The sequence below is a fragment of the Somniosus microcephalus genome, chromosome 5, assembly GCF_052327205.1.
Source record: "Somniosus microcephalus isolate GS21.2 chromosome 5, FLI_Smic_1.0, whole genome shotgun sequence".
NCBI lineage: Eukaryota > Metazoa > Chordata > Chondrichthyes > Squaliformes > Somniosidae > Somniosus > Somniosus microcephalus.
In genome coordinates, this window is record NC_140991.1 from 128,407,249 (window position 1) to 128,431,559 (window position 24,311).

Consider the following 24,311-nt stretch of genomic DNA (forward strand, 5'->3'; position numbering starts at 1 on the left):
CAGGGTAAGGGGCAGGGGATTTGAGGAGGAACTTTTTCACCCAGAGGGTGGTTGGAATCTGGAACTCACTGCCTGAAAGGGTGGTAGAGGCAGGAACCCTCACAACATTCAAGAAGCATTTGGATGAGCACTTGAAATGCCATTGCATACAAGGCTATGGACCAAATGCTGGAAAATGGGATTAGACTGGACAGGGATTGATGGACGGTGCAGACACGATGGGCCGAAGGGCCTCTTTCTGTGCTGTATAACTCTATGAATGCGGGAGGTAGAGCAAATGAGGAAAATCAATTGACAAATTCAAGAATTTTGACGAGCTCAATCAATAGGCAGAGAAATAGCCGATGCAGTTTAATACAAGGAGTTGTAAGATTATGAGGGGGGGGGGGTGGCGGGGTGGGGTGGGAGGGGAGGAAGGAATTGAAGGAACATACTGTGCTTTTGTAAGAGGCAGGAAAGATAAAATGTTGCAAAAAAACTGTTCCTCCGCGACACCCTGGTCCACTCCTCAATCACCCCTAACACCCCTTCCCCTTTGCCTGGCACCTTCCCGTGCAAGTGCAGGAGATGCAACACATGCCCTTTTACCTCCTCCCTTCCCACTGTCCAGGGCCCCAAACACCCCTTCCAGGTGAAACAGCGATTTAATTGTACTTCTTGCAATTTAGTGTACTGTTTTCGCTGCTCTACACTGGGGAGACCTAACGCAGATTGGGCGACCGCTTTGCGGAACACCTCCGTTCAGTCCGTAAGGGTGACCCTGAGCTTCCGGTCGTCTGTCACTTTAATTCACTGCTTCACTCCCACTCTGATCTCTCTGTCCTCGGCCTATTACATTGTTCCAATGTAGCTCAACGTAAACTCGAGGAACAGCACCTCATCTTTCGATTAGGCACTTTACAGCCTTCTGGACTCAACATTGAGTTCAACAATTTCAAACTATAACCCCTGCCCCCATTTTTCATGCTGTATGATTTTGCCATTCCCATTTGCAACATTTCATCTTTCCTGCCTCTTACAAAAGCACAGTATGTTCCTTCAATTCCTTCCTCCCCTCCCCTGTCTCTGCACCTGCTTAATATCTGTTACATCTCCAGCTTTTTCCAGTTCTGATGAAGGGTCCCAGACCTGAAACGTCTGTTTCTCTCTCCACGGATGCTGCCTGGCCTGCTGAGTATTTCCAGCGTTTTCTGTTATTTCAGATTTCCAGCACCCGCAGTATTTTGCTATTGTAAGGTTATGAGATTTGGCAGTAGGATGGTTGATGTGGATTATGTGCTAAATGCGAATGCACTTGAGATGTTGGAGCAGGAGTGCGGGGGGTGGGGGGGCGGTTTAGGGAACAGGCCACTAAAACCATTAACACTCTGTTCCCAGTTTTTTTTTAATAACGCAGAAAGAATGTTGAGCTGCATAGCAAGGGATATAAAACCAATCCAGAGAGAGAGTTTTAAAATTGTATTTGGCCCTGGAGCACTGCATGCAGTTTTGGTTCCCCCTATTGCAAAAAGGATACTCGGTTATTGGAGGGCATACAGAGAACAGCTACACAGTTGATCCCAGAATTTAAGGGAATGAGGTACGAGGAAGGATTGACTACCTTGGGTCTTTTCTCTCTCAAAGAAAAGACTGAGTGGGGATATAATGGAAGTGCTTAAAATTATGAAAGGTTTGGACCAATTGGATCCAAGTAAGCTTTTCTGCCATGTACAGAATTTAAACACGTGGGGTCATATTTACAAATTGAGGACCAGGGGAAAAAATGGGAAATTCAGAAAGAACTTTTTTACTAGAAGGGTGGTAAATATGCGGAATAGATTACCGGCACAGGTGGTGGAACAAAAAACCTTAAAGGGTTTCAAGAAGGAACTCGACAGGTTCTTGTATAGCCCACCTATCCACAGTATTTCCTTGGTACATTTCTAATAACTCTGAATTCCATTGAGGGTTATTAAAAACACCCATGGGAATACTGTAGATAGGTGGACTAGACAGACTAACGGTCTTGGCCTGCTTAAAAATGTTACAATTAAGGTTTTTTTATCTAATATAAATAAACAGGGTTTTGTGGGCAAGAAAAACCCTAGTTACAGGAAACTTTGTGTTATCTGGAGGTGAACCATCCGGCAAGCTGGAGCCACCGGCAAAAATCAGGAGCTGTTTTTTATTCTTTTTGTTTGTTTTCTTTGCTTTTTTTTTCCCCAGTCAAGCACTGCAAGGTCTGTAGCTATAGCAACAGCTTTAGCTACAGACGCTTGCAGCTGCACCCGACTGTTTGGAAGCTGTTGCTAAGCAACAGTGTTTGTTGTCAGATACGGAGATAAGAAGCTCCGTATCTTTCAACATTAACTCTGGAGTGTCCGGCAGTTTTGAGGGAACGGCAGCAGCTCGGTGCCGGATAGCACAAAGTTTCCTGTACCTGCATCTTAAGTAAATTTTGTAAAGTGGTTGATGAATAGTATTCAACATATCTGTAATGCACTAACATTCAGTATCAAGAAGGTATGTCACGTCAGTCACATGATATTTTGCTGCAATAAAATTACTTCATTGCTGTGATGGATAATTACTGTCATGTTTAGGCTGAAATGACTGCATGAGCAGGGCTGTAGGAGAACTGAAGATATAATGGGCTAGAAATTTGGCACCCGTAGCGCCTGGTTTTTTGGCACTACGGGTGCAGTTTTGTGTCCAAAATGGCATCCGAGCAGCGCGCACTTCTGGTGCGGTTCGTGCCGGATGTCATTTTGGTGAGGCTGTTGTGCTGGGAGAGTGCACTGTTTGTAGGCAGATCGTGACATCAATCAGCGTGTACGGCTGATTTGATATCGGCGCTGCCATTTTCATCCTCGACGCTGAAGCTAACAGGCGTTTCTGTGGCCGTAGACGTGACTCCAGGATGGTTTGTTGCCTCCCTGGTGCCAGGGTCAAGGATGTCACTGAACGGCTGCAGGGCATTCTGAAGGGGGAGGGTGAACAGGCAGAAGTCGTGGTTCACATTGGGACCAACGACATAGGTAGGAAGAGGGATGAGGTCCTGCAGCAAGAATTTAGGGAGCTAGGTAGCAGATTAAAGAGTAGGACCTCAAAGGTTGTAATCTCTGGATTACTCCCGGTGCCATGTGCTAGTGAGTATAGGAATAGGAGGATAGAACAGATGAATGCGTGGCTAATGAGTTGGTGCAGGAGGGAGGGCTTTAGTTTCCTGGATCACTTGTACTAGTCCCACCTTCCCCAGAAGCAGGCCCAGTCGGACGGGTTGCAACTGAACCAGAGCGGGACAAATATCCTTGCGGGGAGGTTCGCTAGCACTGTTCGGGGGGGTTTAAACTAATGGCAGGGGGTTGGGAACCTGAGTAGGGAGACAAGAAAGGAAAACAGGGATAAAAGAAAAAGATAGGAAAGAGAAAAACAAAAGTGGCAGTCAGAGAAATCAACGGTTTAAATCAAACATGGCCGCAGTAAATAATAATTCTAATAGGTCTAAGAGCGTTAAAAAAACAAGCCTGAAGGCTTTGTGTCTTAATGCGAGGAGCATTTGTAATAAGGTGGATGAATTGGCTGCGCAAATAGAGGTAAACGAATATGATTTGGTTGGGATTACGGAAACGTGGCTCAAGGATGGCCAAGACTGGGAACTCCACATCCAGGGGTATTCGATATTCAGGAAAGATAGGCAAAAAGGAAAGGGAGGTGGGGTAGCATTACTGGTTAAAGAAGGGATTAATACAATTGCAATAAAGGATATTAGCTCTGATGATGTGGAATCTGTGCATGGGTAGAATTGAGAAATACTAAGGGGAAAAAAAACATTAGTGGGAGTGGTATATAGACCTCCAAACAGTGAGGTTGGGGATGGCATTAAAAGGGAAATTAAAGAAGCGTGCAATAAGGGCACAGCAGTCATCATGGGTGACTTTAATCTACATATAGATTGGGCCAACCAAATTAGTAACAATACTGTGGAGGAGGAATTCCTGGAGTGTTTACGGGATGGTTTCCTGGACCAATATGTCGAGGAACCAACCAGAGATCAGGCCATCTTAGACTGGGTATTATGTAACGAGAAAGGATTAATTAGCAATCTTGTTGTACGAGGCCCCTTGGGTCGGAGCGATCATAATATGATCGAATTCTTCATTAAGATGGAGAATGAAGTAGTTGACTCAGAGACAAGGGTCCTCAATTTAAATAAAGGAAACTACGATGGTCTGAGGAGCGAGTTGGGTAGGATTGATTGGGGAATGGCACTCAAAGGGTTGACGGTGGATAGGCAATGGCAAACATTCAAAGACCGAATGGATGAGCTACTGAATATGTTCATCCCAGTTTGGCGTAAAAATAAAACAAAAAAGGTGACTCAACCGTGGCTAACAAGGGAAATTAGGGATAGCATAAGATCCAAGGAGAGGACATATAAATTGGCTAGAAAAAGCAATAATCCTGAGGATTGGGAGCAGTTTAGGAGTCAACAAAGGACAAAGGGATTAATTAAGAAAGGGAAAATAGAATATGAGAGTAAGCTAGCAGGGAACATAAAAACTGACTGTAAAAGCTTTTACAGATATGTGAAGAGAAAAAGATTGAAGTCAAGCGTAGGTCCCTTACAGTCAGAATCAGGGGAATTTATAATGGGAAACAAGGAAATGGCAGACCAACTAAATACATACTTTGGTTCTGTCTTCACAAAGGAGGACACAAATAACCTCCCAGAGATGCCGGGGAACATAGGGTCTGATGAAAGGGAGGAACTGAAAGAAATCAGTATTTGTAGGGAAATGGTGTTTGGAAAATTGATGGGACTGAAGGCCGATAAATCCCCAGGGCCTGATGGTCTACATCCCAGGGTACTTAAGGAAGTGGCCCTAGAGATAGATGCATTGCTGATCATCTTCCAACATTCGATGGAATCTGGAACAGTACCCATGGATTGGAGGGTAGCTAATGTTACCCCACTATTCAAAAAAGGTGGTAGAGAAAAAGCAGGGAATTACAGACCGGTACGCCTGACATCGGTAGTGGGGAAAATGCTAGAGTCCATTATAAAAGATGTAATAGCAGAGCACTTGGAAAGCAGTGACAGGATCGGACAAAGTCAACATGGATTTACAAAAGGTAAATCATGCTTGACTAATCTACTGGAATTTTTTGAGGATGTAACTGGTAAAATAGATAAGGGAGAACCAGTGGATGTGGTGTATTTGGACTTTCAGAAGGCTTTCGATAAGGTCCCGCATAAGAGATTAGCGTGCAAAATTAAGGCACGTGGGATTGGGGGGCAAGGTATTGACTTGGATAGAGAACTGGTTGGCGGACAGAAAGCAAAGAGTTGGAATGAACGGGTCGTTTTCCGAGTGGCAGGTAGTGACTAGTGGGGTACCGCAAGCATCGGTCCTAGGACCCCAGCTGTTCACAATATATATTAATGATCTGGACGAGGGAACTGGATGTAATATCTCCAAATTTGCAGACGACACAAAGCTGGGTGGGAGGGTAAGCTGTGAGGAGGATGTCGTGAAACTCCAGTACGATTTGGACAGGTTGGGTGATTGGGCAGAAACATGGCAAATGCACTATAATGTGGATAAATGTGAGGTTATCCACTTTGGTGGCAAAAACAGGAAGGCAGATTATTATTTGAATGGCAATAGATTGGGAGAAGGGGAAGTGCAGAGAGACCTGGGTGGTGTTGTGCACCAGTCGCTGAAGGTAAGCATGCAGGTGCAGCAGGCGGTTAAGAAGGCAAATGGTATGTTGGCCTTCGTAGTAAGAGGGTTCGAGTACAAGAAGAAGGATGTCTTTCTGCAGTTGTACAGGACCTTGGTGAGACCGCACCTCGAGTATTGTGTGCAGCTTTGGTCACCTTATCTGAGGAAGGATGTTCTTGCCATGTAGAGAGTTCAGCGCAGATTCACCAGGCTGATACCTGGGATGGCAGGAATGACGTACGAGGAGAGATTGTGTCGATTGGGCTTATATTCACTGGAGTTTAGAAGATTGAGAGGGGATCTCATCGAAACCTATAAAATTATGTCCAGTCTGGACAGACTAGATGCAGAAAGGATGTTTCTGATGGCCGGGGAGTCCAGAACCAGGGGTCATAGTCTAAGGATAAGGGGTAAGCCATTTAGGACTGAAATGAGGAATTTCTTCACCCAGAGAGTGGTGAACCTGTGGAATTCTCTGCCACAGAGGGTGGTGGAGGCCAGTTCATTAAATATATTCAAGAAAGAGTTGGATATATTTCTTAAGGCTAAAGGGATCAAGGGATATGGGGAGAAGGCAGGGACAGGGTACTGAATTTGGATGATCAGCCATGATCTCATTGAATGGCGGAGCAGGCTCGAAGGGCCGAATGGCCTACTCCTGCTCCTATCTTCTATGTTTCTATGTTAACCTCGCACATGCTTTCACACCAGCGCTATTTAAAGGGATCATCACCTACTTACAGGTTAGTTGCTGATTGATTTCTTCTAGCTGTTGCTGAGTTTGTAGAAGTGTTAGATGCTTTCTAGACTTTTAAAGTTGCCTAAAGTCTACAAGGAGTGGTGTGGCACGTGCACAGGGACTTGGTACTGATTTGTAAGGTGTCTGCTCAGACCAGTTGCTCCCAGACATGGGTGCAGTAGTTTGTATCCCACTTGGCCTGCAGCATGACTGGGAGAATGAGCAGAGGTGACACAAAGGATGACAAGCGGCTAGAAGAGGCAGGAGGGGGAGAAGGGCTCTCAGCAGGAAGTCATATCCACCCAGGGTCTTCAGGGAGCGATTCTCCTACCTCGTCCTCAGCAACAAACAGTGTATGCAACATCTCTGTTTTTACTAAGGAGGTGCTCACAGAAATTTGCCACCTGCTGCAGGACGACCTGCAGTCTCAGTCCAGGGCAAGGTCAGTATTGCCAGTGGCTGTAAAGGTGACCGGGGCCTTGTACTTCTTCGCATCAGGCTCCTTCCAGGCTGGAGCAGATGACGTCTGCGACATCTCCCAGTTCGCCATCCACTCCTGTATAAGGGAGGTGAGTGAGGCTCTATGCAAGGAGAGCATTTCATTCTCTCTTGTGAGAGAGAAGCAGGTGGAGTAAGGACACTGCTTCACCAGGATAGCGGGCTTCCCCATTGTGCAGGGTGCCATTGACTGCACACGCATCGCTTTGCAGGCGCCGCACCTCAGTTCGGAGATGTACCGCAACCACAAGGGATTCCACTCCCTCAGTGTCCAGCTGGTGTGCGACCATACTCAGCGCATCATGCAAGTCAATGCTCGGTATCTTGGCAGCAGCCATGATGCCTTCATTCTGCGGCAGTCTGCTGTACCATCAGCATTTGAGCCACCACGACAAAGCAGAGGGTTGCTACTGGGCGACAAGGTTATTCACTGACCACCTGGCTCATGACTCTGCTGCGCTACCTAACCCCACATGGGCAGCATGCATACAACGAATGCCATGCTGTCACATGGAATCTGATAGAGCAGACCATTTGTGTCCTTAAACAACACTTCCGCTGCCTGGACCACTCTGAAGGAGTCCTGCAGTACTCACCAGAGCTCGTCTCAAGATTCATCATGGTTTGCGGAATGCTCCACAACCTCGCCACCATGACAGCACAGCCCTTGTGACCAGACCTACGGAAACCAGCTGAGAAGGAAGCAGAAGAGGAATCATCAGAAGGGAGGAGGCAGTCCAGACAGCCCATTTCTGCCTGGGCTGTCCGTGATCCAATCATCCGACTGCAGTACCAGTGAACGCAACCCCAATTCCCTGTTCGACATTAGTCCCACACCTTCCCTTCCGTCTGTTACTGACCATCATAGCGTCCTCTTGGCCGTAATGCTACAGTAAAAGCCTCCATAAAACAAACATTCCAAACCACTTTAATGAATCACACCATTACAATATTTCAATCAAAAGTCAACTGATCACCGTTGTGCAGTCCCTTAGTGCCTGTCTTCAGTGTGCCTTTGCCAGTCGTAGTGCTCCTCCACAGTACTACCTTAGTGGCTGCAGCATAGCTGGTGGAAGGCTTGTGACAGACAGTGGAGGAGAATGCAGATGGCCTTGCAGGATGACCTCGAGCAGCTCTGGTCCTAGTAGGCCTGGCTTCAGTCTGCACCACCTCCGCATGAGCGGCAGCAATCTGGACTGGCTGGCTGACATACCGGCAAGGGCATTGGCGGAGTGGCAGTGGTGGGAGGACAAATGCTGTCATCCTGAGAGAGGACAGCAGGTTCGTGCTCCACTGAGTCACTGCCATTCCCCTCAGCAATCCTAGTACTCTGCTCGAGGACAGAATGCTGGACTGCTGTGACACTCTGCAAGCCAATTTGAACACTGGTGTCTGCAGTCATGGTGGCAGCAAGCTGAGCTTCCATGACTTCAGTCTGAGCTTCCATTGCAGCACTTAAACGTTTGGTGGATACTGCTTGTGCTGCAGTAGAAGCTGAAACATCGGCCATCAGATGCTGCATCATGGTTGGGTCCACAAGTGCTCTAATGAATCTGCCCACCCCTTCCATGCTGGAAAGGATGGGCTCCACGCTCTGCACAAAGCCCTGTGCAAGGTTTTTTGCTGAATTCCTCTGTGCTCCTTGACATTGCATTCAGGCTTTCTGGCAGGCCTGCCAATGCACCAAGCATTTCATTGTGCAAACCCATCAGTGTTCTCCTATAGGCCGCCCCATCAAAGTCCTCATCCAAGTCCTGTGCAGCACGACTCGTGTGTGACTGCCCTTCGGGGAGCTGGTACCTGCGTGACCCTTTCCCCCTGCTCTAGTTGCAGCCCTCTCGTGCCCGGTGACTCACCACGTGCAGATCCCACCTCTAAGCTACCCTCAAGTCCACGCAGTGCTAGTATCTGAGCTGGTGGCTGCGAGTGTCAGATTGAATGACTGTTTCTTCTTTTTCATCACTCTCCTCTTCCTCTTGCACCACTGGCTGGTGAGGTTGGATTTCTTGGATCTCTGAAATGAGAAAGGCACAAGGGTCGGGTTGTGGGGAGGGCGATTGGGGGGTGTGGGAAAGCAAGAGGTGCATGCTTGCATCATGTGCAGCTTGTAAGTCAAAGGAGATTGTGGGATGAGGGGGAAGTGGGTTGTGAGAAGGAGGATTAAGTATGAGCATACTGTCACATTCAATGCTTTCAGTGTCACCTCAGTCTCGGCCACTCAAATTATGGCGAGCACCATCTCCTAGAGCAGGATCAGGATATGGAGGTGTTTCTATCCCCCTCCAGTTAGCTGCAGATGCCTCCAATTGTGTGCCACCTTGTCCTGCAAGAGAGAGGGGAGTGTGGTTCACTCTGCCTGATGTGGCTGTCATGGTTGAATAGCTGGCAGTGTGTGTAAGCCGTGCGATGTGGTTGTGAGACTTGCAGCAGTAGTAAGTGTGTGAGGGTGAGATGGAGCATATGAATGTGAGGTATGAGTCGTGATTGATAGATTGTTGGTAGGTGAGTAATGGAGGTGTGGTAAATTGAGCAGTGTATGAGGCTAGTAGTGCAGTTTGTGGGATATGGCATTTGGAGATGAATTCACTGACCATGACCACTTGTGTGAGGTCATTAAACTTCTTGCGGCACTGCATGCAGGCCCTCGAGGCTGCACTGCTTGCATCAACCACGAAGGCTATCTGGTCCCAATGCCTTCTCATAGTTTGTCTGCCAGGTGGCCCCCTGTGGATAGAGGACCACTCTTCTCCTGTCTACCTACCACACCAAGGCCTCCAGTGCTGTCTGAAAATCTGGGAGCTCTCTCTCTGCCATGTTGCGCCATCACTCGGTTTTCTTGTTCCTCAGTCTGTTTTCCAGCCACTTCCCACCACCTGCTGAAGCCAGAATGCACATGCCTTTTAAGAGGTATAGGCTGCACTTTAAGAAGTGCAAGCTAGCTTTAATTGGTGCTAGCCTCGCACCAACTGAGGTACTAAGCCACTGAACAGCGGGTTTAGTGCTTCTTTACCGCTGCCATCATTTTAATTAGCAGGCAGCACAAAGATTGCGTGCTGTCTGCATCGGACTCGACGGACGCGGGCTAATCGTGCATCGCAATACTCATGCAGTTTTTGGGCCTTATCTGTTTTCTAGGCCAATGACATTTTGGGTCAGTTGAACTCCCAGGAGAGGGAACCACAGTGGCATAGTGTGTTGGAGATCTTTGGCTTTGCAGTTGAGATTCCCCAGAGAAAAAAAATCATAGGGTGAATCAACAGGGCTTTAATTTCTTAGCATGTGTTTCACCATATATCCAACACCACCTGCTCTCTCAGTAATGTAAGCTTCCAATTTTAAGGTGTGATGTAATTTTGGCTTTATCCAGCACCCAAAAAATGAAATTCTCTTGTGGGTATTTTCTAAACTTTCACTTGAGCATTACACAGACCACCCTGTAGTGCTGACTGATTTCATATTGCTGTACTTTGATCCGTTTGTCATATTAATGTAGTTTAATTTTTATCTGGATATATTTGCTAGGTTTTGAAAGTATTACATTTTTGGCAAACATTTCCTGTTGTAGCTTACAGTTAATCCATATAAGAAAACAAAAATAAATTGGTATATTTTCTTTCAGCAAAATTTTCAAATCACTAGTGACAGTGATGCAAGTTTTGCCCTGAAGGTTACACAGAGTCTCACTGACGGACTAATGGAATATCGCCTCAAGACAATGACCGGATTAGTAAGTATTTGAAATGATTATAATTAGGCACTTTGTTCTCATCTGGTTTGTTTTACATTAATGGGTATCTCTGTGTCATTTTGGTCTGAGTTTGAGTGTTTTAACACTAATTTCCAAGTCTAGCAAAAATGGCCTTGAGCTGGCCCAGAGCAGGCAGTGGCAAATTGTGTGACTGAGAATCTTCCCACTAACTTGAATAACTACTCACACTTCCAAAAACTTACTCTCTGGCTGAGGAAAGTCCAGTGAGCTGGCAGCACAAAGATGTGGTGATGACAGAAAAGTTGACTAATTCTTTACAATGGTAGAATGGAGACATGGGCAGCACTGCAATTTTTTGGAACTGAAGGGTTGAAGGTCCTGCAGCAGGAAGATGCGCCAAAGAAAGATGGCCTTATTTGGGCCTGATCGTCACCCTCCAGTAAAAGTACAGATGCAGGCTGCATGGAGGGAAGTCAGCAACTTGAGTTAATGCGGTCACCAGGGTCTTTCATACCTGACTCCAAATCAGGATGAAGTTTATTGGTATTGAAGAGAATGAACGTAACTGTACTCAAATTTGAGGACATCTGATAGAGGATTTTCATGTCACACTGCTGGGATATACCTATTGATAGTTGATGGGAGTTTCCATCTGCATTCTGTTCACCTCGTGTTAATATAGTTGACCCACGAAGAGAGCGATGTATATTGCTCATAGTAGATCAGATTGAATTGCATTACATTGTATAATATTCTGCTAAGTGAACAATTTTTCAGATGACCTGTCCCTTTTTAAGTCTAATTGATGGGGAAGTTTGGAAATTGGTAGATGCTTATAAATTTTGGGTTCCAGCATGAATTGTTAGAATGACCGTCTGCATGTGGTAAACAGAAGATTTTTTAAAAAAATAATAAAATGTTCAAAGTTTATATTTTTGGTAAATACAGGAAACTTTCTGGTATCCGGCACTGACGGGACCAAGTTGGTGCCGTCCATCAAAACTGCCGTATAAACCAGCGCTAATGTTAAAACATACCGAGCTTTTCAGCTCCGTGTGAATCAACAAACCCTGTTGCTTAGCAACAGCTTCAAAGCAGTCGGCTGCAGCTGCAACTGTCTCTAGCTGAAGCTGTTGCTTAGCTACAGACCTTGCAGAGCCTGACTGGGGGGGGAAAAAAAAGCAACGAGAAGTAAAAAAAAACTTATAGGAAACGGCTCCTGAATTTTGCCGGTAGATAGAGCTTTCTGGACTTTTAACCTAAACGAAAGTTTCCTGTAGGTGTTAACAGATTAGATGCAGAATCACTACAACTGTCAATTTGGGGGGTTCCACTCAAGTAGCTACAGGAAACTCTTTTATCCGGGACCGGCGTGGTGCCGGTTTATCAAAGTCCAGATTGCAGAGCGGTATAGTAAAAGGTAGAGAGCTCGGTACACAGCAACAAATCCAGGCTTCCCTGTTGCTTAGCAACAGGTGCAGGAACTCCGACCACAAGATCCAAGCGTCCCTGTTGCTTAGCAACAGGTGCAGGAACCCGGCCACAGATCCAGGAACAGGCCACTAATATGAAGTAAAACTTACCTGAACCTACTCCTGAATTTTGCCGGTTAACACAGATTTCCGGTTATTTAGGTGCCGGTAAATCGAGAGTTTCCTGTATTAATTTTACAGATCAACAATGTAAGATCTTTAACAGTTTCTTTTCAGTGATAGTCCTTACTGTGTCCAGTAGATTTCTATAACTCATGCTTCCCTTTTATCAGAACCAAGAAAAAAGGCCTCCATTGGATGAGGAAATGAGACGACCCTCTGGCATACCAGATGAACGTTCTAGATATGAATCTCGCATGTCGCGTCCAGCTTTGTCACATCCAGCACCAGGAAACTCTCAGAGATACACTGGTGAATCAACCAACTTCAGAACTAAATATAAAGGTAAATGAAGCGAAAAGTTCAGAATACCTACATAGTCTTACACCAAACCTCACTGCAACAGAATGCAGACAGAAACATTTGGAGGACTTAAATCAGCTATGTAACTGGGCAAACAAAAATTTCAAGTGAAATTGACCACTGATCAATGTAAAGTATTGCATATTGGTCAAAAATGTGCATCATAAGTATACAATGAATAGAATTAGCCCAAGACGAGAAAAGGAGTGAAAGACATGTCACTTAAGTCTAGGCATTTTGGCAATACCTTTAAAGCAGACCGCACTCTGAATTAAGTACAGTGCTAATTTTCAGTCACCATACTACAAAAAAGTAACATTCTTTGGAAAGGAAACAGCGCCATCTAAACTGATGACCTATGACAAAAGATTAGAGAAGCTCAGGCTGTACAGTCGAGAGAGAAAATTAAGGGGGAACCTCACTGAAGTAATATTCTTGGTTTACCTTATCTACTTCCTTTTTAATAATATATAGACCTGAAAGTGAGCTGATTAAAGTAGTTAAAGTAAATTTAAAATCTATTGGGTAGAACTTAGTTTACTCAGAAGGTGATAAAATATTTAGAATAACTGCTGGGGGTAGTAGAAAACAGTGCTGCTCAAAATGGAGTTGTATGTTCTAAATGGGAGAGTTACTGTACTAAAGGACTAAATGTCCTTTTCTTATCCATAACACTTGCGTGTTATACAAAATTTGAAACAGAAAAAACATTTCTAAGAGTGCTGTTTTATATCTTGGGGATTTTCACAAGTTGTACAAGCAGAGCAATATTAATGTGACCAGGACATCTTAGTACTATATTATATTTTGCAGGTGGTGGTGCCTGGAAGAAGGCAGTTGCATTGCAGTCTAAAGCAAGTACCAAAAAAACAGGTTTTCAATCAAATCGTAGACTGTTTAAACCCCCAACGTTTAACACTGGTCTGTCAAAATCAAAACGCAGTGGTATTCTGACCCCACACCTGCTTAAGGCTGTCCGTGGAATGGATATTAGTAAAGCCACCAAGACCCTGGCTAAACTATCAAAAACCAATCCAGCATTGAAAGGTGAGATTAAAGTTTTACTGTATTTATATAAAAAAAAAAGTAAGGTGTTCAAGGTTAAACAATATCATTGCTGGGAAATATAGCAACATTAAGATCACTACTGCACTTTAAAATAATAATTGGGAATTCAAGGCTTTAATTCCTTCTAACTTGGTGTATTGCAGATTTATTATTTATTCTAAATATTTTACACTAAGCAGTGAATGTCCACTTGATTTACTGTTTGTAACCGTATACATTAGCAAAAATTGTAGGTAGTAGTTTTGGCTTCAAGTCTATTATTTAGTCTCGTGCCAATTGCATGTCGTCTCAATTTGTCAACTTCCATTCATTCAGTAAAGTTCAGTTGAGTATTTCAAGCCTAGTACTGAAGTATACTAATTACAACCATGTATACATACTGATTGTAATAATTAGATCATCACTCTAAGCCTTGATTTTTGTCAATTTTTGATCCTTCAGTGCCCACATTTTTCATTCATACTGGGAGCTTACCACACTATTATCCAATACATTAATCACTAGAACATAAGATAAGAATTAGGAGCAGGAGTAGGTCATAGCAGTCACTCAAGCCTGCTCCGCCATTCAATAAGATCATGGCTGATCTTCAACCTCAACTCCACTTTCCCGCCAGATCCCCATATCCCTTGATTCCTTTAGAGTCCAAAAATCTATCTATCTCTCAGCCTTGAATATACTCAACATCTCAGCATCCACAGCCCTTTGGGGAAGAGAATTCCAAAGATTCACAACCCTCTGAGTGAAGAAATTTCTCCTCATCTCAGTCTTAAATGGCCGACCCCTTATCCTGAGACTATGCCCCCTAGTTCTAGACTCTCCAGCCAGGGGAAACAACCTCTCGGCATCTACCCTGTCAATCCCCCTCAGAATCTTGTATGTTTCAATGAGATCACCTCTCATTCTTCTAAACTCCAGAGTATAGGCTCAATCTCTCCTCAAAGGACAACCCTCTCATCCCAGAGATCAATCTAGTGAACCTTTGTTGCACCGCCTCTAAGGCAAGTATATCCTTCCTCCGATAAGGAGACCAAAACTGTACACCGTATCCAGGTGTAGTCTCACCCAAAGCCCTGTACAATTGTAGTAAGACTTCCTTACTCTTGTACTCCAACCCCCTTGCAATAAAGGCCAACATGCCATTTGTCTTCCTAATTGCTTGCTATACCTGCATGCACACTGTGTTTCCTGTACGAGGACTCCTAAATCTCTCTGAACACCAACATTTAATAGTTTCTCACCATTTAAAAACAGTTTTTCTACTCTTCCGACCAAAGTGAATAACATCACATTTCCCCACATTATACTCCATTTGCCACCTTATTGCCCACTCACTTAACCTGTCTATATCACTTTGCAGGCTCTTTGTGTCCTCCTCACAGCTTACTTTCCCACCGAGCTTTGTGTTGTCAGCAGCCTTGGATACATTGCCCTCGGTCCCTTCATCCAAGTCATTTAATATAGATTGTAAATAGCTGAAGCCCAAGCACTGATCATTGTGGCACCCTACTAGTTACAGCCTGCCAACCAGAAAATGACCCATTTATCCCTACTCTGTTTTCTGTCCGTTAACCAATCCTCTGTCCAATACTAATATATTAGCTCCAACCCCATGAGCCCTTATCTTGTGCAGCAACCTTTTACGTGGAACCTTATCAAATGTCTTAGAAAATCCAAATATGCTACATCCACTGGTTCCCCTTTAGCTATCCCGCTAGTACATTCTCAAAGCACTCTAATAAATTTGTTAAACACAATTACCCTTTCATAAAACCATGTTGACTCTGCCTAATCATATTATGATTTTCTAAGTGCCCTGTTATCACTTCCTTAATGGATTCCAGCATTTTCCCGACAACTGATATCAGGCTAATTGGCCTGTAGTTCCCTCTTTTCTCTCTCCCCTCCTTTCATGAATAGTGGGGTTACATTTGCTACCTTCCAATCTGCTGGCCACATGTGGCTAATTGGGAATCCAGATGTGGCTAATTGCATTTTTGATGCACTGTCAGAGGTGCCATCTTTCAGATGAGACGTTAAACCGAGGCCCTGTCTGCACTCTCGGGTGGACATCGGAGCCTATGGCATTATTCAATGTCTATTAAGTACTCTGGGATGCCCTGAGGTTTTGTGGATCCTTGTGAAATGCATGAATTCATTTGAGACATGTGTTTTCTTAAGAGTCAGTGCAAGGTAGTGTTTATGAATCTGATTTACCATTTTATGGTGGTTCAAGTTATGAGAGTGAATGGATACATGTGCAGTGCATTCATAAATGATTGACCTGGAGTGCTTTAACTCTATATTCTCATCTCCATTGTCTTCTGTCCCCTCTCCAGTGTACTAATCTCTCCTGCCGTGCAATATTTGCTACTGATTATAGGCTAAGTAGAACAGAATTCCATATTCCTCTGACACCTCTACTAACATGCTATTCTGAAACTGCAATGTCCTCCTCTCCCCTATACAAATACATAGAAGTTACAACATGGGAACAGGCCATTCAGTCCAAGTTACAGTTTTAAACACTTGCATCATATCTTCCCGTAATCTGCGTTCTCATGCAAAAAGCCCCAATTTTTCAAGTCTTCATATTTATATATCCTCATACTCTGCAGCATCATAGTGAATCTATGTTTGTACCCTCTCAAGCCTCAGAATCCTTCCTATAGTGTGCAGCCTGGTAATGGTAAGCAGTGTTCCAACTGATATCTTACGGTTTTATGTAGACTCATTACCTCTTGGCTTTCATATTCTATACCTCATGATAAAACTTTTTTTAAACAGTCTCATTACCCTGAGGGGCAGTCATTACGGTCCTGTGAACCTGAACCCCCAAATTCCTCTGCTCTTCCATACCACCGAGCATACTTCCGTTCAGAGTGTAATTACTGCTGTTTTTTTAACCAAACTATCGCCTTGTACTTGGTGACCTCGAATTCTATCTGCCACCATTTAGCCCATTCCGCCATCTTATCAATATCCCTTTGCAGCTTCCTATGGTCTTCTAAAGAATTAACTCTACCTCCTATTTTAGTATCATCTGTAAATTCTAACACCACTCTCTCTAGGCTTGCATCCAAATCATTGATCTACACAGTGGACAGAAATTACCCTAGAATTGAACCCTTTTGTACTCCACTACCTAATTTCAACCACCTGAAAAACTGCCTTTTACTCCTCCTCACTGTTTTCTCCCTTCGAACTAATTTTTAATTTAGTTTGCTAGCCTCCCCTAATTCCATACCACTTGAACTTCTCTAATCTCCCATTTGGTACCTTGTCAAAGGCTTTGCGAAAGTCCGTATGCACAATATTTACTGCATTTCCCCCATCTACAGGAAACTTTTTTATCCAGCACCGGCGTGGCGCCGGTTTATTAAAAGTCCGGATTACAGAGAGGTATATTTAAAAGGTACGAGAGCTCCCTACACCGCAACAAATCCAGGCTTCCCTGTTGCTTAGCAACAGGTGCAGGAACTCCGGCCACAGACCAAACATCCCCGTTGCTTAGCAACAAGTGTAGGAGCCCTGGTTATACAGCCACAGATCCAGGAACGGCCATTAATATGAAGTAAAACTTACCTGAACCTACTCCTGAATTTTGCCGGTTAACAGAGATTTCCATTTGTTTAGGTGCCAGTAAATCGAGAGTTTCCTGTACCATGTTTGTTACCTCTTCAAAGAATTCAGAGGTTTATCAAGCACAGTCATCCCCTTTGAAATCGATGCTGGCTACTTAACAATTTATTCTTTATCTAGTTACATGGTAATTTTATTCTTAATTAAGTACTCTTAGAATTTCCCCAACCACAGATGCTGGAAACTCAATGGCCTATAATTATCCCGATAAGCTCTGTCTCCCGTTTTAGAAATAAGCGGTACGTTTTCCAGTCTTCCAGCACACTCAGAGCCCTGAAATATAATTTCTAGAGCCTCGGCCGTTCCCTCCCTCATCTCCCTCAAGATCCTTGGATGTGTTTTATTGAGCCATATCACTTGGTCTTTTAGCCAAACCAATTTATCTAAAAAATTTCTCTTATCCACCATAAAGGCCTGAGGTGGCACACATCAATGTTTTATGAAATTAAATAATTGCTTGCTGGTGAAGAAGCACAATTCCCCAGCTGCCATCGTGGGATTTGAACTCCAGATCATTAGTCCAGACCTCTGGATTACTAGTCCAGTAACGTAACCATTATGCTAATGAACCCCTAAGCTATTTGCTGTATTGTACTTTATGGACTCATACAGCACATAAGGAGGCCATTTGGCCCATCATGCCTGAGCTGGTTCTTTGAAAGAGCTATCCAATTAGCTGCACTCCCCTGCTCTTACCCCATAGCCAATGTTCCCTATAAGCTGCATGATCGCGCAGCTCTCTGCTGGTCCCGCGCAGCCCGGGACCGGCTTTTTCAATTTTAAGTTTCGCGCATGTGAAGGGGACGTGCACCCAAAAAAAAAAGGGAACATTGCCCATAGCCATGTAGTTTTTGCCCCTTCAAGTATTTAACCAATTCCCTTTTGAAAGTTACTAATTAATCTGCTTCCACCTCCTTTTCAGGCAGCGCATTCCAAATTATAACAACTCGCTGCGTAAAAAAATTCACCTCGTGTTGCCTCTGATTCTTTTGCCAATTAACTTAAATCTGTGGGGTTTTTTTTAAAATTTGTTTATGGAATGTGGGCGTCGCTGGCAAGGCCAACATTTATTGCCCATCCCTAATTGCCCTCAAAGGTGGTGGTGAGCAGCTTTCTTGAACCGCTGCAGTCTGTGTGGTGAAGGTACTCCCACAGTGCTGTTAGGTAGGGAGTTCCAGGATTTTGACCCAGCGACTATGAAGGATTGGTGATATACTTCTAAGTCAGGATGGTGTGTGACTTGGAGGTGGTGGTGTTCCCATGCGTCTGCTGCCCTTGGACTTCTAGGTGGAAGAGGTCACGGGTTTGGGTGGTGCTGCCGAAGAAGCCTTAGTGAGTTGCTGCAGTGCATCTTGTAGATGGTACACACTGCAACCACGGTACGCTGGTGGTGGAGGGAGTGAATGTTTAAGGTGGTAGATGGGGTGCCAATCAAGCGAGTTCTTTGTCCTGGATGGTGTCGCGCTTCTTGTGTTGGAGCTGCACTCATCTTACTTGTGCCTTGTAGATGGTAGAAAGGCTTTGGGGAGTCAGGAGGTGAGACACTCGCCACAGAATACCTAGCCTCTGACCTGCTCTTGTTGCCACAGTATTTATGTGGCTGGTCAAGTTTCTGGTCAATGGTGATCCCTCCCAGGATGTTGATGGTGGGGGATTTGGGCAATGGTAATGCCATTGAATGTCAAGGGGTGGTGGTTAGACCCTTATTGGAGATAGTCATTGCCTGGCCCTTCTGTGGCACAATTGTTACCTGCCACTTAGCCCAAGCCTGAACATCGTTCAGGTCTTGTTGCATGCGGGCATGGACTGCTTCATTATTTGAGGAGTTGTGAATGACACTACAGTCATCAGCGAACATCCCAATTTCTGACCTTATGTTGGAGGGAAGGTCATTGATGAAGCAGCTGAAGATGGTTGGGCCTAGGACACTGCCCTGAGGAAATCCTGCTGTGATGATTGACCTTCAATCACCACAACCATCTTCCTTTGTGCTAGGTATGATTCCAGCCAGTGGAGAGTTTTCCCCCCAATCCCATTGACATCAATTTTACTAGGGCTGCTTCATGTCACACTCAGTCAAATGTTGCCTTGATGTCAAGGGCAGTCACTCTTGCTTCTCCTCTGGAATTCAGTTCATTTGTCCATGTTTGGACCAAGGCTGTAATGAGGTCAGGAGCCAATTGGTCTTGGCGGAACCCAAACTGGGCATCAGCAGGTTATTGGTGAGTAAGTGCCGCTTGATAGCACTGTCGATGACTCCTTCCATCACTTTGATTGAGAGTAGACTGATGGGGCGGTAATTGGCCGGATTGGATTTGTCCTGCTTTTTGTGGACAGGACATACCTGGGCAGTTTTCCACATTGTTGGATAGATGCCAGTGTTGTAGCTGTACTGGAATAGCTTGGCTAGAGGCGCGGCTAGTTCTGGAGCACAAGTCTTCAGCACGATAGCCGTGTCCTCTGGTTACCAACCCTCCTGCCAGTAGAAACATTTTCTCCTTATTTAATCGATTAAAAATCAAACAGTTTTGAACACCTCTATTAAAGCTCCCCATAACCTTGTCTGCTCTAAGGAGAATAAACTCAGCTTCTCTAGTCTTAAAATAACTGAAGTCCCTCATCTGTAGTGTAGCTGTTATCACGTTCGCCTAACTTGCAAAAGGTCCCCAGTTCGAAACCAGGTGGAAACTTTTTTTTTTTGGGCCTTCTGTGCTGTACTATTCCGATTCTATGATCCCTGGTACCATTCCAGTAAATCTCCTCTGCACCCTCTCTAAGGCCTTGATATCCTCCTTGCTTTTTACTCTATGCCTCTATTTATAAAGCCAAGTATCCCATATGCTTTTTTAACAGCCTTCTCAACTTGTCCTGCCACCTTCAAAGATTTGTGTACTTAAACCCCCAGGTCTTTCCATTCCTGTACCCCATTTTTAAATGGTACCATTTAGTTTATATTGCCTATCCTCATTCTTAATTCCAAATATATCACTTCATACTTCTCTGCATTAAATTTAATCTGCCATGTGCCTGCCCATTTCACCAGTCTGTATGTCCTCCTGAAGTCATCTGCTGTCCTCCTAACTACTACATATGAGTTTTTTGTCCTCTGCAAACTTTGAAATTATGCTCTATATTCCCAAGTCCAGGTCATTTTATTTTATTTATTTATTTATATCTGAGAGCAGTGGTGCTAATACCAACCTCGGGGGACACCACTGTATACTTCCCTCCAGTCTGAAAAATAATTGTTCACCACTACTCTCTGCTTTCTGTCCCTTAGCCAATTTCATATCCACGCTGCCACTGCCCCTTTTAAGCCCATGGGCTTCAAATTTGCTAACCAGTCTATTATTGAATATTTTATCAAATGTCTTTTTGAAAGTCCATATAGACATCAACTGCACTACCCTCATCGGTCTTCACCATTACTTTTATCAAAGAACTCAAATCAAGTTTGTCAGACACAATTTTCCTTTAACAAATCCGTGATGGCTGTCATTCATTAACCCATGTTTTTCCAAGTGACAATTAATGTTGTCCTGGATTATTGTTACTTAAAGTTCCCCCACCATTGACATTAGGCTGACTGGCCTATAGTTACTGGGTTTATCCCTCTTTGAACAGGGGTGTAAGATTTGCAACCCTTAGGTCCTCTGACACCATTCCTGTACTGAATGCATTTGGTTCAGTGTAATGTAAGGGCCTTTCTCTTGGTTCGCATGTTTTTATCCTTGATGAATCTGTTTTAAATTGCTTTGCACTTAGTTTTGAGAAATTTACGCATTTTTAACTTCATGCCTGCTTGCTTTTTTTCTAGGTATAAAGGTCTCCGTCTTGGTTGATGTGCTGGTAGAGGCTGGTGTGCTGAAGCAGTTTCACACAAAGCCAGTTGAATAATGAGTTGGTGTTCACAAGAGAATATTAACAGGGCTGTAATAAAGGTCTAGATTTTTGCTAACTAAGCTTTTAAGCTTTATTCAGGCTGCTCGCCCATAGATATTGACCACTGTCTGGTGAAGCTTTGAAATTCCCCAATAAATTTAGTAAAAATTTGCTAAAAGCTAGACTAGCTTTTAAGAAATAAACTTGTTTTTTCATATTTTTGGGTGAGGGTAGTAAAACGTGGAATATCAGATGTTTTGTTGCAAACTTTTTTCTTAATGTTGAGATGTATTTCTGCTAATAATGCATTGTTTGACTTGTTCTACATGTGGTGTATAAAGACTGTACAACAGAACTTTGCAGCTTCAAGTAACTGAGTATATTTGTAACTTAGTACTGTTCATTTTGTGAAGTATAGTGACATCCATTTGATTAGCAGGGGTTGACTGTCAGACACATAATTCTAAGTATATAAATTAAATGTTTGGAAAATACTCATTCTATAAATTCGTCAAATCTCGAGTTCAGAACTGAAGAAATGTCGAGCATTGAACAATCCATCACTTCTTGAACTTAAATTATACTTTTGAAATTTAGTGCTGTAATTCTACATTGTTCAGAAGGGTTAACTAAATGTGTGTAGAGTTTCATTATCCTAAGTAAGATTACTTTGTAAGTCTACAGTTTACTTTCTCATTTGTACGATCAGTTAAAGATGGCTAATGTAGATTGATCTTAAATTTTAAGAGATTTAAGTGTAAGTGATTTCAAAGATTATCAGATTACTAGGATTGAAGAATTGTTGTGTTGCAGCTTCAGTACATTTGGAAAAGTACAATAAAAATACTGTACATTGGATTTTGGTTTGCTGGTGGATTTTTACAGTTGAGATTAGATGGCTGATTAAAAACGTTCTATTGACTGGTTATGTTGCTTTTGAATGGATAGATTGGACTTTTTGCTAACTGCCTCTGAATTGTGCAATGGTTTATATTTTAAAATTGCTTTGCTTATTAGTTCTGAATCTATTTTTTAAATAGCCTTGTGTTTGTGTACTAAACTGAGGTTACAATTTGTTCTGTTATGTAACTTAGTAAAGCAGCAGTTTTTATCACATCTCATTATTTTGTGATTACATAACATGGCCAGGGGTCAATGTGCTTTTACCGCCCCCCCCCCCCCCCAACCAACCAATTGTACCAAAAAATAAAGAATTACACAACTCCTTTTGTGAATTTTATCTTGTATTGCCACTTTCAGAACAGGATTCTGTAAAATACAAAACTCCAGTGAATGTGTGTATACAATCAAGAATACTAATGAAGGAAGAAGAATTGCCAGCCTTAGCCAAGTTGCTTTGGGGGCAAGGGTTTGCACCCTTTGGTAACTCTTCCCCCTGCACCCTCAAACTCGCTTGCAAATTTATAACCCCTTTGCCTTTCAGCCTCCATCTGTCACACCTCTATTGCTGTGAACCTGCTTCACCATTCCCTATCCCCTACCTTTGTTCTCACCCATCACTCCCTTGAGCCTAAACTCGAGGGGCGCACAACTGGATTGGTCATTATTTTGCAGATCTGATTTAACCACATCAAATATTAGCTTTACTTTCTACTCTCAGCCAAAACCACATATTACTCCTGGACTATCCTGGAGAGCAAGCACAGCTTTACTTCCACAACCAACTTTTTCCTTAAACCACTCTTCCCTCACCCCCTGTACTTACCTCCAACACCAAATGGAATGAGCTCATGGATTTCTTCATCTCCAAAATCAAGATTATCTGGAGCTGCTTCTACCACTTTTTCCTTCTCGCCCCTCTCTGCTATGTTGCACCTTCTTGGGCAGTCCCTCGGAACTGAGGATAACTTGCTTCCAGACTAAAAATGAGTTCTCGGGTGACTGATGGGTCCAATGCGGGTCCTCGTCTCTGTTACAGGTGGGGCAGATGGTGGTTGAAGGGGCGGGTGGGTGGGGTTCTTGGGTTGTCTTCTGCTTGCTCCTGGTGAAGAGACTCTGTGTTCGGCACCTTCCCGGATGCTTCTCCACTTTGTGCGGTCTTGGGCCACTGATTCCCAGGTGTCGGTGGGGATGTTGCACTTTTTAAATCATAATACGATTAGGCAGAGTCAACATGGTTTTATGAAAGGGAAATAGAGTTTTTTTGAGGATGTACCTAGCAGGGTAGATAAAGGGGTACCAGTGGCTGTGGTATATTTGGATTTCCAAAAGGCATTCGATAAAGTACCACATAAAGGGTTGCTATGCAAGATAAGGGCTCATGGGATTGGGGGTAATATATTAGCATGGATAGAGGATTGGTTGGCGGACAGAAAACAGAGTAGGGATAAATGGGTAATTTTCTGGTTGGCAGGCTGTAACTAGTGGGTACCGCAAGGATCAGTGCTTGGGCTTCAGCTATTTACAATCTATATTAATGACTTGGATGAAGGGACCGAGTGCAATGTATCCAAATTTGCTGACAATACAAAGCTAGGTGGAAAAGTAAGCTGTGAGGAGGTCACAAAGCGCCTGCAAAGGGATATAGACAGGTTAAGTGAGTGGGCAATAAGGTGGCAGATGGAGTATAATGTGGGGAAATGTGATGTTACTCACTTTGGTAGACTGTGTGGAGTTTGCACATTCTCCCCATGTTTGCGTGGGTTTCCTCCGGGTGCTCCGGTTTCCTCCCACAGTCCAAAGATGTGCGGGTTAGGTTGATTGGCTGTGATAAATTGACCCTTAGTGTTAGGGGGATTAAATACATGGGGTTATGGGGATCGGGTGGGATATGTGTCGGTGCAGGCTCGATGGGCCGAAATGGCCTCTATCTGCACTGTGGGGTTTCTGTGAATAGAAAATCAGAATATTTTTTAAATAGTGTGAAACGATTAAATGTTGGTGTGCAGAGAGCTTTAAGTGTCATACAGGAAACACAGAAAGCATGCAGGTACAGCAAGCAATTAGGAAGGCATGGCATGTTGGCCTTTATTGCAAGGAGGTTGGAGTACAAGAGTAAGGAAGTCTTACTACAATTGTACAGGGCCTTGGTGAGACCACATCTGGAGTACTGTGCATAGTTTTGGACATACCTGAGGTCGAAGATCAGC

The 24,311-nt window shown here is 43.8% G+C and overlaps 1 protein-coding gene across 7 annotated transcripts in view; it reads left to right on the forward strand.

Moving 5' to 3' along the window:
• Positions 1-22,059, forward strand: part of LOC147117314 (uncharacterized) — a 117,000-nt gene extending 94,941 nt beyond the window's left edge. For 6 of the 7 annotated variants that reach the window (XM_085988205.1, XM_085988208.1, XM_085988209.1 and 3 more), the window contains 4 exons: positions 10,565-10,672; positions 12,420-12,591; positions 13,423-13,656; positions 21,137-22,059. In XM_085988205.1, the coding sequence (XP_085844331.1) occupies positions 10,565-10,672; positions 12,420-12,591; positions 13,423-13,656; positions 21,137-21,216 (594 nt within the window). In that variant the 3' untranslated portion in view covers positions 21,217-22,059. Of the gene's footprint in view, positions 1-10,564; positions 10,673-12,419; positions 12,592-13,422; positions 13,657-17,018; positions 17,093-21,136 lie in introns of all 7 variants that reach the window. The other variant, XM_085988206.1, reaches the window with a different exon arrangement.
• The last annotated feature ends 2,252 nt before the right edge of the window (positions 22,060-24,311 follow it).